This window comes from Oryza sativa, chromosome 3 (assembly GCF_034140825.1).
Source record: "Oryza sativa Japonica Group chromosome 3, ASM3414082v1".
In the NCBI taxonomy this organism is placed as follows: Eukaryota; Viridiplantae; Streptophyta; class Magnoliopsida; order Poales; family Poaceae; genus Oryza; species Oryza sativa.
The window spans coordinates 21627478-21640556 of NC_089037.1; the positions used below are offsets into that span (position 1 = coordinate 21627478).

General features: G+C 38.6%; 1 protein-coding gene across 1 annotated transcript; it reads right to left on the reverse strand.

Moving 5' to 3' along the window:
* Positions 1–2749: 2749 nt before the first annotated feature.
* Positions 2750–12762, reverse strand: LOC4333288 (protein DETOXIFICATION 40). Its single transcript, XM_015773011.3, has 7 exons — positions 12312–12762; positions 8585–9216; positions 8401–8457; positions 7344–7582; positions 3375–3493; positions 3193–3279; positions 2750–3059 (listed from the first exon to the last, which is right to left on the reverse strand). The coding sequence occupies exons 1-7, from the start codon at positions 12687–12689 to the stop codon at positions 2988–2990; spliced, it is 1584 nt and encodes a 527-aa protein (XP_015628497.1). The 5' UTR covers positions 12690–12762; the 3' UTR covers positions 2750–2987.
* Between the last annotated feature and the right edge of the window lie 317 nt (positions 12763–13079).

Below are 13079 nucleotides of genomic sequence, written 5' to 3' on the forward strand. Positions count from 1 at the left end.
GGTTTAGGAGATATGGGCTTATAAAGAATAGGATTTTAATTAAATCTAGAAAATACGAAAAATTACTATTGATGGGCCCACCTGTCAGGCTTTTCTTTTCTTTTTCTTTTCCTTCTTCTTCTTCCTCCCGTCGTCTTCTTCTCTGCCTCTTGCTAGGGAACCGAGAGGAGGGAGAGAAGGGCGCCGGTGCTCTGGTGGACAGAAAACGGCGGTGTCAGTGGTGAAACGTGTTCCCGAACGACGCGCATCCGGGGAGGTCAGTGTACAGCAGAGGAAGAAAGGTAGATGGTTGGAGGAGGAGATCGACCGGCGGCGGTGACGGCCGGACATGGATGGAGAGAGAGAGGGAGAGCTCGAGGAGCTCGGGTGTGGTGAGGGATGGCAAGTCTTTCCGTGTATTTATAGGAGAAGAGCGGCGGTGGAGTAAGTCGGTTGTGAAGGTGGTCGGCGGCTTGACCATGGTGACGGTAGCGTGGAGGAGGAAGAGACGGCGCCGGCCTCGTCCTCTCAATGGACATCAATGGCGGCGCGCGTACGTAGCGGCCGCGGTAGGGACGTAGGGTTGGGCGGTGGAAGGGGAAGAGCGCGGAACGGTGACGGCAGCGGCGCAAAGCAATGGGCGGCGGTGGAGGACGGCGGTCGGTGGCGCAAGCCGTGGGCGGCGGCGCTCAGAGCCACAGCGGCGGCGGCGGCTTGCCTGTGTGCGCACGCCCGCAGGAGAGGAGGACAGCGGCTGTCTGCTTGGGCTGGGCCGATTGGGCTGAAGGAAGGAAAGAGAAGTTTTCGGCCCAAAGATCTATTTCTGAATTCCTAATACAATTTGAATTTGGAGGAAATTGGCAAATGAGAGATTTTCCAATTTATTTGGGTGCAATATTTTTTGAGGTGCAATTTGAGGGAATTTATTTGGAAGCACTCAATAAGGAATAGGAATATTCAACACCATGAATAATAGGGCTCTTAGTTTTGGATATACTTTTGAGTATGTGGAAGGCAAATGGAGGGAGTGGAATAAACAGAATTTTAGCCCAAAATATGTGGTATGAAATTTAGAGGATTAATTATGTTTGGATTAGGGATGGAAGGCTAAATTATATCTTCTTAGCACAAGAGCAATCATTCTACTTATTTGTAATAATATTATTCTTGTGCCAAGGATGGAGCTAGGATGGAATTGAACTATAGAAATTAGAGTGGAGACTAGATAAGAAAATAGGAGTTTAGAGGTTGGAAAAGATATTTGGATGGAGAATTAAAAATAAGTCTAAATCAGAGGTTTTGTCAAGGAATAAATCTAATAAGATTGGAATTATGGTGGTTTGGGTTCAAAGAATAATATTGGAGGGTTTCTTGGACCATAATTCATAAAATGTTTTTAAATAATTTGAATAAAGGATTTTAGTTGTAAGAAGGGTTTAAATTAAAACCAAACAGAAATACCTCAATTTAATCAAATATATTTTTAAATGAAAGAAATTAAATGCAAATTAGTTTTAGGAGGGCCCTCTAATTTTTCCTAGGTTTAGAAGCTTATTAGAAACATAAGAATTGGCATGATGCAGGATTAGAAAGTAGTTAATTTTCAGGATGTTAGAATCGGTCACCATATTTCTTTCTCACAAAGTGAGATACAAAAGAAAAAAACAGTAATCCTTAAGACAAATAGCATTATTAGATGGATTGGTTAGAAGAGATTGCTATGAACTATGATATCATGGATTCAAGTCTTGAATTTACCAATTTATTTTTTATTTTTCTAGAAAAGAGAAAAAAAATAATAACACATGTACTTAGCTGTCTTGAATTTACCAATTTATTTTTTATTTTTCTAGAAAAGAGAAAAAAAATAATAACACATGTACTTAGCTTTCTACTACTATGTAACTTTGTGTGTCCAAAGAGAAGTACTATTAGCACTCATACCAACTTCTGACAATGCACATCTCTTACCTAAAACACTAGTACAAGAACACTACTACTATAAAATTAGGATTTTAAAGCTCAGCATAAGCAATAGTACTATATCAGTATTGTTACTACTACATATTTTTTGTTACTACAATTTCATCAAGATGTTAATGTCAAAAGTACAGTAATAACCTATAAATTCTGCAGTAACATGCAATTTTATTGTATTTCTGCGATAATGTTACTACTAACATAATAACAAGTTATAAGTTTCACAATAACATGAGTGATTTGCTCTCTAAAGTTTGAATAGAGATACATATAGAAATCAAATGATAAACTCTAATCATATAGTGTCAAAGGGTGAGTTGATTAAAAGAGCTTGCTATTAATCATGAGGTTATGAGTTCAAGTCTTAGTTTTGCCTTTCCAATTTTTAATTCTTTCTAAGGTGAAAAAATAGATAAAAAAAGTTTCCAATTTTTAATTCTTTCTAAGGTGAAAAAATAGAGAAAAAAAGGGTGGGGGAGAGAGAGATGGTGGGGGAGGGGGGAGCACGCGGGAAGAAGAGAGATGAGAGGCGACGCGCGTGCACGAGAAGGGAAGAGGTTATGTGCGCCCAGGGGAGTGGAGGTCCATGGGAGAGATAGGATGAGCTGGGGAGGGGTATAGAATATAGTCTTGCCATATAGAATAGTCCTATATATATACACACGTACATAGGTATTTATGTATTTATACGTATATATAAAAAAGCAGTGAAAAAACAACTTTAGTATTGGTTGATTTTTAGTCCATTTTTAGTCTCGGATTGTGTGTCCCGGTTGCATCTCACTAACTATACAGGGAACAAGATGTCTAGATTAATTTGGGCATTTTGGTTACATTAGCCAGTACGAAAGATTAATAACAAATCAAAAGAGTACATTCAGAAGAAACATCAAATTTCGGCTGGTACGTAGATTAATTTGGCCCTATACACATATACGGCATAATGTCTCAAACTAGAAACGTACATCCAGCTTCCCATATATAGCATCATATCAAATCAACTTGGCACTCTAAATATGCCATTTTGTTCAATCTTCGTTAGCGAGAAGTGGCTTCGCTATGTCACCCCATTTGTTGAGCCTCTTCTTTGCTTCTCCTACCTGTAAGAAACATTATATTGAAGGTAAGGAAGCATTATCTCACTTACATATGGAAAAGATGGATCAAAGAACCATAAATACCGAAAATTCAATGTAGATTTAAATTGGAGAAATTTGAACAGATTCCAACTACCTCTCTATTCCAATCTGTACGAAATGTGACATAAACAAGAATGAGAGTTTGAACAAACAATCCGACGATCATTCCACCATATATCCCCTTCATGTCAAACATAAAAATAATTATTGCTTACATTTAATTACAGTAATATAAATGACATGGAATAACACTTATGTTGTAGAATAAGACATTACCATAGCACCCAAATCAAAGTGAAATCCAAGAACGCAACCAAACGGAACACCGATGATGTAGTAACATCCGATATTAACATATGCCACGAAAGCTTGCCATCCACATCCAACCGCCACACCTATAGAATAGTGTTATAAGGATTTAGGTACAATTTCCCGACATGCTTAGTTAACCATATTATTTTATGGAAAAGCCGAATATTACATATATGCAGAGAAATATATAGCCATCAACAAATGTGTTGAAACTGCACCCGGAGAGGTTGAAGTGATCCACTACTACCAAATGCATTTTTCCATAAGGTTGAATCCATTTTTCGTAGGCGGCTGGGCGACCCACATGCACCAAGGGGTCTGCGAAAATCTTTTTTTTTTGCGTGTGGGTGGCGCACCCGCACATGGAAATAGTCCAGATGCTTACGTCATCCACACACAAAAATAAAAAGAAAAAATAAAATAAAATCCAAAAATCACGAAACTCTAACCCTAGAAGACCCCGCCGCCCTACTCGTCGCCGCCTTCATTGCTCGAAGCCGCCGGGTCATTGTCGCCATCGTTGCTCGAAGCCGTCGTCGTCGTCGTCGTCATCTTGTCACCGTCCCCATCCTTGTCCTTGTCCTCGTCATCTTGCGGGAGTAGGGGTGGCTGGGTCCACCGCTTGCCACCACCGCAAGTCGTCGTTGCTGTCGCCGCATGGGAGGGGGAGCCTGATCCGTCTCTCCTGTGCCTCCCCACCACTGGATCTGCCACCGCCGCATCTCGACACCGCCAGATATGCTGCCGTGACGCATTCCTACCACCGGATCCCGCCACCGGAGGAAAGGGGCGAGAAGGTGGGGAGAGGAGGAGGCCGGGAGAAGAGGTATAGGGGAGAGGAGTTTGAGAGGAGTTGGGGAGAGAGAGAGAGAGCCGGGAGAGGATAGTGGGCGGTGGGAGACAGAGAGAAGAGAGCTGGGGAGAACAGTAATAAAAGAGTGGGAAGAGGAGAGGGGGGATTTTTGCATGCGGGTGAGTTAAAGAGCCCACACGCGAACATTTTAAGTGACCCGCTTGGAAAAAATAATTTTTGCATGCGGATCTCTTAAGGAGCCGTATGGGAAAATGGTGGTCGAGTTTTGAAGACACGAACACTTATGGCCCATCTACAACCTATTGGAGTGCTCGTCCAGAAAATCATTTTTTAGTATTGTGAGTGGGGCAATCTAACTTTTTTGACAGAGAGAAAATAGATATTACATTATTAAAACAAAGTTAATAGAATGCCTATTACTTAGGACCATGTTTTCTTAGGTCTATTCTGGATATATAATTTTATTTCGGTTATCTATCTATTATCTATTATCTATCTATCTATCTATTATATACTAAAAGTCCATTAAACTTTCTACAAACGCTCTCATGCTTCCACATAGCGCTCTAAAAATGCTCTCAAGTTGCCACATGGCGCTTTAATAAAATAGAGAAAATCTTAGAAATTTAAAGAAAAGGAAACTAATCTAGCCCTCGATTTTCATTTAAGTTGGTGGACCTATTAATTTACACCGTTAGATTAGATCCATTATAAATAGTAATATATCCCTCCTAATTTACCATGTAATTCTTACCTAAAAAATATTGGCCGGAATAAGCCAAGAAGGCATACGTACGTACAAGTTAACAACCACAAACGAGAAAAGAAGAAATGACATACAACAAAAAAGAAAAAAAGCATACTGCATATATACGTACTACTTGGAAAAAAAACATAGCTTTTAAACTGGATTTTCACTTTCTCCGTATTTTTTTAATGACAGCCAACGTTAAATATTTAGTGAAACTACCGAAAGAAAACAACGATTTTAAGCTAGTTTTTCTATTATAATTCCTCTGGATTTTTTTTATTTTCTTTATGGTAATCAACATCAAATATATATTTAGTGAATGTGGTAGTACAAGAAAAATATATTACTTCATAAAACATGCACATCCAAAAATAGATCTATAATATAATATAAAATATCAAATAAACGTATCATTTCACACTACAATTGTTGAGAATAGATAGATTTTATTTGCATCAATGGGCCTACATTGATAGTTCAAGATGAAATAATGAGTAATTAAAATATTACTCAGGACATATTGTCAGAAATTAAAAATATGTCGCATTGTTTTCTAACAAAACACAGTCAGGATTTTAGCCGTTAATGACTCAATCTGCGCTTTTGATTTGTATATATTTTTTAAGTACATAATTAATAAATTTAAGGTTGAATTCTTAAGTGCTTATCAAATTGACTATACCTTATCTTGAGCATATTCTCCGAACTATTAAACTGTTCATGTTTTGCAAATACTTTCTATACTTTTAAAAAAAATCTATTTTCATGTTTGTAATATTTAATACTTAATTAATATTGCGTTGATGACCTACATCGTTTTTCGTGCACTGCATAAGCTCAACCAATGAGATCGAATGTAGCCTAAGTAAGAGATAAATTAGATTATTTACTATAAAATTTAAAATTAAAGAATCAAGTTAACTATATTATTAAAAAATTCATTACTTTGGATTATATATATTATACGGACTAGCTATTGTTCACTAATCCATATATTTTTAAGAACAAATGCAAATAAGTTTTGTTGTCTCCTTGCTATTTCTTAGCTATTAAACTAAAATAGAAACAATCAATAATATTGGATTTCTTTTAGAAACACAGCACCCCTTTGAGTACCTCCAAGAAACTGAGTCGACACATTTTGAGTCACCACGGGTGTCTCGCTGTCGATAGGTACATCACCTACCACTGAAAGAATAATTAGCCGTAAATACGGGCACCCGTGTCAAGTCTAGGACTTGAACCAGGTGGGCAAGTTCCACCACATGAAACCTAATTAATTGAGCTGCGCTCACTTCGCAATAACGTTGATTATTAAAACAATCATAATTTTTAAGCTACGTTATTGGAATACTTTTATGCCTTTTAAATCGATGAACTATTAATTATAACCATTAGATCTATCTTATATAAAAGTTAAGCATGTATTCATGATACATAAAATTTCTAAAATATTACTACACAATTATATTTCATCATTATTGTATTCATGTTGGGTTGTATGGAGCCTCTCACCCACCCTACATGAAATGTTCATAGATGGATGACCTCTCAAACTACATCAATCGTATTAGCCTATATAAACCCATACATTTAGTGAAGCTTCATTCCCACCCAATTCATCCTTAAATGAATTATTATAATAGATATGCAATTTAAAAAAACACCTTACTTTACTTTCGTTTACATGTTTTCTAAAAAAAAGGTCTACCTTATTTTCAAATGATAAAGAAGATTATAAATAATTGCTTATAGATATTACTTAAATATGATATAATGTAAAACTAATAGGTCAGAAATTAACATATTGAGCAATTAATGCTGATGAAAATAATTCATGGACAAATCGTGGCAGATGTTCTCCGTTTAATATTTTGCTCTTGTACTTATCTCAAACTTAACGTACAACACATGCCCGCGCAAATGCGCGGGCTTCCTTCCTAGTTTATTCGAATGGTTCTTCGTTATCAGCATTTAGTTGTCGTATGCAGTCCATATTTTGTAAATATGATTATCTGACTGCTTAAGTAACTAACTATTTATTTTCTTTTACTTGTTATGCATGCGACAATGCAATGAACTAACAAATACTTCAATAAGAAGTCTTTTAGGGACTGAGGTATACATATTTTTTTACTCCTAGATTATTGTATGTCGACATCTAACTCAATAAATATATAAGACAATAATTTATTGTTATACTAGCTATATTCCATTTTAGCAGGAATTAAACTAAAGTTTCTAAAAATATATAAAAACAATACACATTGAAACTCGACATTCACGTGCCGGTGGTAGATAGCTGGCCGGTCAATATCAAATTAAATTAAGGACAAGCGAGAAATGAGGATATATACTAGATACGTACCTGACAGGACTGGCTGAATTCCATTGAGGACGATGGTAACAGCGAGCAATGGGGTCATGCTGGAAACAGCACGGGCGACCTCTTCGCCCTGCGTGAACACGTAACTAAGGTACTCACGGAGGCACATGACAATCGCTGCTATGATTGCCGCCACGATCAGCGACAGGCTTGTCACCACCTTCACGGAGAACGCTGCTGCCCTCGGGTTGCCCGCACCAAGCTCATTGCTCACTCTAACGCTGCACAATTAAACACCGTATACATTATTACTTAGGAAGTAAGTACATAGACCCTGTTTACATCCTTCGAAATGGCAAAAGTAGCAATTTGCCATTTTAAAGCACTTTTTGCCATTTTGGATCTAAATACTAGTAGTAAAACTTGGCAATTTGGCATTTGGCATTTGCTAGTCCATAGTAGCAAATTGTGCCAAAAAGTGTTTTGGGACCACTCCCTCTCTCTTTCTCTCTCTCTCACTTTAGTGCTAGAATGACAAAAGTTTAGGATACATCTAAACACCAATCAGTACTTTTGCAATACCAAAACTTTTGCCACCAAAACTTTTGTCATTTGCCATTTGCCATTTCAAATGGATCTAAACAGGGCCATAATATATATAAATGAGTTCCATTTAGTAGTACAATTGAGATTGTGAGATGATGCACTTTAAGCTTATATCAATTTGCAGATCCATAAGTACATAAACATGTACTATGGAGGTACTAAATCTCGCTTTGTTGGGATATCGTCCTGACCCACCCCTGCATGCACCTGGGTAAAATGCAATGTACGTGCAGATCCATATCGATACCTAACCACTTGGGACCCTATAGGGATTGATGAGACCTCCAAATGGCAGTAAGACGTGACATTAATTAGGAAGTTTGTTGGATATATGTTCACATGCATAAAAAAAAGCATCTCGATCTCACTTACTCGATGGAATGTAATTGATTTCACTATTTATGATTGAAACGATGCATGTGTCCACTACTGTACACACGTTGTTGGTTAAGTGTCAATGCCTGGTCCTTAGAAGAGAGAATTACACAATTACCTAGCTGCTGCATTGAAGCCAACCGACACCATGAACACCCATCCTGATATTGACATGCTGGAAGAATAATTTGAAGATCATTATCAGTGGCATTAAGATCAAGCATCGATCACGCACCACACTTCATCCTCATCAGGTTGCATTATTGGATGATTAACTGAATGTGATACTGTACTTTACTAACCACACTGCAAGAGAGTCGAGGGCGATCTCCGGATCCTTGAGCAAGCCGGCGATGAGGACCGTGACCTGGAAGTACCACGTCTCGAGGCAAAGCATCACCGCCGACGCGGCCGACAGCTGGAGGAACTCCGGCAAGCCGGAGAACGCCTTGGACGAGAATCCGGCCCACGTCAGCCTGCACCTGTCGGAGACGACGATGTACGCGAACTGCGCCAGCACGATGACCCACCAGCTGAGGCTGAGGATCAGCGAGGCGCCGAGCAGGCCGAGGCCAAGCTTGTAGACGGCGAACCAGCTCAGGGCGACGTGCGCGGCGAGCGTGGCCGCGGAGATGTAGGCGCTCGGCGCCACGATGCTCTGCGCCTGCAGGAACTTCTGGATCGGGAAGTTGGCGGCATAGGCGAAGATCTGCGGGATGAGGCCGACGACGTAGAGGCGGGCGGCACCGGCGATCTCCGGGGACTCGCCGAGGAGGATGAGTATCTCCTTGGAGAAGACGTAGATGACGGCGAGCGGGACGGCGGTGGCGGTGAGCAGCACGGTGGAACGCTGCATGTACACGCCGAGCATGTCGTACTTGTGCGCTCCGTACGCCTGCCCACACAGCGTCTCCACCGCGCTTCCCATGCCAAGCTGCAGCGCATTGTTTATTGGATAATTTTTTTTAAAACTTATATTAAAATAATTGAATTACTAGTAAAATATTTATCAACTCCAGCTCTTAAAACTCAAAGAGATCGATACCATGTATTATAACACAAAGGTTGGTATCTAGGCTTTTTTTTTCTTTTGACGGCAATTGGTATCTAGGCTTTGTCACCGTAGACTTCTTAAGGACTCTAAAATCGCTTTTTATGTAAAGTTTTTCTTTTTGAAACTTTGTTGCATAAAGTTAGAACATGGAGAAGCTTATGTGTGTGCATGCATGGTGCTTAGCAGTTAGCACCACTTAATTAGCAACAGAGAGCACTTGACTTTTGAGTGGCGTTTTATTTCACGTGTATGCACGATCTAAATAGTTAGCAAGAAACAGAATTCTGCGTAGGCATCTGAAAACAGGTAAGGTATATATGGCTAGCTGTAGCAAGAAACAGAATTCTGCGCAGGCATCTGAAAACGAGAAAAGTGGCGCTCTCTGTAGCTGGTCATATCAATATGACAATATGTACGCTTCTTGTTGTCTGATTCTCTCGCTCCATCTTTGAGTGCCCTTGATCCTCACGCATGACATGTTTCTCCATCAAGTTTCAAGTGATAATACTGTGTACCATATGACTTCTTTTGTTTTATGTTACAAATGTCTTAAATTAACTTAATCTTTGACCTTGTACCTTAGATGTTGAAAACAAGATGGAGCGAAAAACCAATGTGCCCATTATTAATAGGAAAATAATATTATTGAGTGAGTAGGTGAGGGTTGGTAAGGGTATTTAAGAAAAGAAAAACTTAAAATGAACTTATTAATACTAGGATGGCTTTGCGGATTTTTTTAACTGTTTTCCTTTTCTTCTGTTGTCACCTTATAACTGGCAAAACCTTATAGCTGAGTTTCATTGCCATCTATTATATTCAGTTTAGGCAAATTTTAATGGTAATTTCTTGATTTTATTGTTTCTTACTTGTAGAAGTTCCCCTATGTTTTTCTCATATTCTGAGATATATTATATTTGTAGTGTCTAGAAAAAAAATTAAATGATTGGGTCTAGTGTAAAGGAATTTTTTTTTCTTTCCAACCTGTCCCTTCAAGGGAGGTATATATATTCCCTTCTCATGACAATAATGTGTAGACTATGTTTAGTTCAGCGCAAAGTTTGGATTCTGGTTGAAATTGAAGATGATGTGACTGAAAAGTTGTGTGTGTATGACATGTTGATGTGATGGAAAAGGACTGAAGTTTGGATCCAAACTTTGGATCTAAACATAGCCCTAGTAGTAAAGCAGAGAGCTGCATCCACTTTACTGTATTGATAGTATTATTTGTTGGGTATACTGTTGTGTTAACCGCGTTGTTAACTTACAGATAGAATATTAAGAACAAGTACAATAAGATGATATCATTAAGCAGGTTATTGATGTTACCACGTTATATTTGTGCTTAGAGCAAGTATAATAGAAGGCTATAAGAAGGCTTAATGCTGAGGAAGGCTATAAGAAGGCTTAATGCTGAGGTGGATGAGATAAGAAGGCTTAATGCTGAGGTGGATGAGAGAGGAGAGGAGAAAAAGGAAAAGCGGGTGGTAAGCTTATAGCTGGCTTTGGCACAGGAACCAAAAAAATCTGTGAGAGTGACAGGTGGACCATATATTAATAGTTAAGAGAGCTAACCACTATATGAGTTGGCTAAGAGATAGGCTATAAAGATCTATAAAGTAAGCAGCTGGCTATATTATTAGCCTTGCTCTTATATGGAGGAAAGAGAAGAGGTAGAGAGGAAAAGCGGTCTACAGATTTATAGTTAACTATTGTATTTATAGGCTATTAAGTTAGTTATAAATGATTTACTATTTTTTGGAGCTAGTAATTCATTATATTATTAAGGGCATGTTCAGATAGTAGCTAAAATAAACCTTACCAAATTTTGTCAATGCCTAAATTTTGGCAAGATTGTAATATTGCCAAAATTTAAGCATGATTTCTTATGTATTTACCAATTTTGGTAACAAATTAAACGTCACATTTTTTATAACTTTTTAAAAAATGGTATGATTGAAAATAGCATTAAAGTGAACCGGCCCTAAACTTGCTCTAATACAGCGATCGCTATTATCCGTTCGCATTAATTTGGTCTGACGGCTAAAAGAAGTTAATTAAATGCAAAGCATTATTCCGGTTGCACCCATAGGAATCTCTCTTCTCGGTCCCTTGCAAAATAGGAACAAGAACCGAACAACACAATACAAGGAACAGTTTGATGTGAAGATAATTTAATAAAATTTTACTTCCGACACTCCTTGATCTTATTCGCACCGAAAGAAATAACTAGTAATTTAATTTGTCGATATTCAAATATACTATCTCTATTTCATAAGTTTTTTTTAACTTTTTTCTAAATCAAACTTTTTTAACTTTGATTTAGTTTTATAAAAGAAATATAGCAATATTTTCAACATAAAATAAAGAAGTTATCAAAATATATTCAATTTTATATTTAATAAAATTAATCTAGTGCTATAAATATTGTTATATTTTTTTTATAAGTTTGGTCAAACTTTCAAGAACTAAAGCGATTTATAGTATAAAACGGAGGGAATATTAATCAGTCATTTCTCGAATCAGCCACATGATGTGTGTCTAATTGAGAGCTTGTTGATTTGCTCTAGTGGTTAAAAATATGAGTTATATTATTATGCATACTAATCGAATTATCAAAGCACCTATGCAACCCCCTTGTAAATAGATATCCAAACATTTGATACTATGAGTTATACGTTATACGTTTTATACTTTGTGAAAGCCAATCGCAAAAATAAAAAGGTAATAAAGTCAAGAAAAAATTGTGTAAGGCAACACCAATACAAATCCAAATTGAAAGAATCAATTTTTGTAATATAAAGGCCGGTTTTCAGGTTCGGGCCTACTCTTTATTCTTATTTGATTTGATTTGATATTCAATCTGATAAAATCTGACCCCAATCGACCAATATTACGTTATTCTTCCATGATAGGAGGATCATGCAACTACTGAAAATATATATGTACTACTACGTATAGTAGTTAGCATGGCGTACCATGAGGCCGTAGGCGAAGACCTGGATGCCGACGTTGCCGAGCGAGGCGGCGGCGAGCTCCAGCGTGCCGAGCTGGCCGCAGATGATCCGCGTCGACATCGACATGGCGTAGTTGATCATGTACACCGCCACGGCCGGCGCCGCGAGCGCCACCAGCAGCCGCAGCTCCACGGGCGCCGCGCGCGCCAGCCGCGCCGCGGACGGCACCGACTCGTCCGCCAGGATGCGCTCCAGCTCGGCACTCGCCGCATGCCCACCACCACCACCCGCCGCCGCCCCTTCCCTCCTCCTCGTGCTGCTGCCGCCGTCGTCGCCATGCCCGGCGACAGTCGCCGACGACGACAGGTGCGCCGGGTACTGATCGCTCTCCGTACCCATGGTCGCCGACGGCGAGCTGGCGTGCACGTCACGGCGATATGTGTGTGTGCTCACTGCTCAGTCGATCACTCGATATATATGCAGTTGTGAGCTAGTAGCTAGCTTAATTACTTTTTCCCCGAATCAACTTTTGATCTAAAAGAGCTGTGTTTAGATAAAGGGTAAAAAGTTTTTAGGTTTCATATCATATATATACAGACACATATTTAAAGTATTAAATACAGACTAATAATAAAATAAAATACATATTTCGTCTATAAACTACGAGATTAATTTATTAAGCCTAATTAATTCATCATTAGCACATGTTTACTGTAGCACTATATTTTCAGATCATGTAGTAATTAGGCTTAAAAAATTCGTCTCGCAATTTACACGTAATCTGTATAA

What these genes read in the sequence shown, in the direction of transcription:
- LOC4333288 (XM_015773011.3), bottom strand. Translation starts at nt 12,689, where the DNA reads ATGGGTACGGAGAGCGATCAGTACCCGGCGCACCTGTCGTCGTCGGCG. An exon ending in CTCGACTCTCTTGCAGTGTG is followed by an intron (nt 8,458 to 8,584) that starts GTTAGTAAAGTA and finishes TTATTCTTCCAG; the next exon opens with CATGTCAATATCAGGATGGG. An exon ending in GTACAGATTGGAATAGAGAG is followed by an intron (nt 3,060 to 3,192) that starts GTAGTTGGAATC and finishes TGTTTCTTACAG; the next exon opens with GTAGGAGAAGCAAAGAAGAG.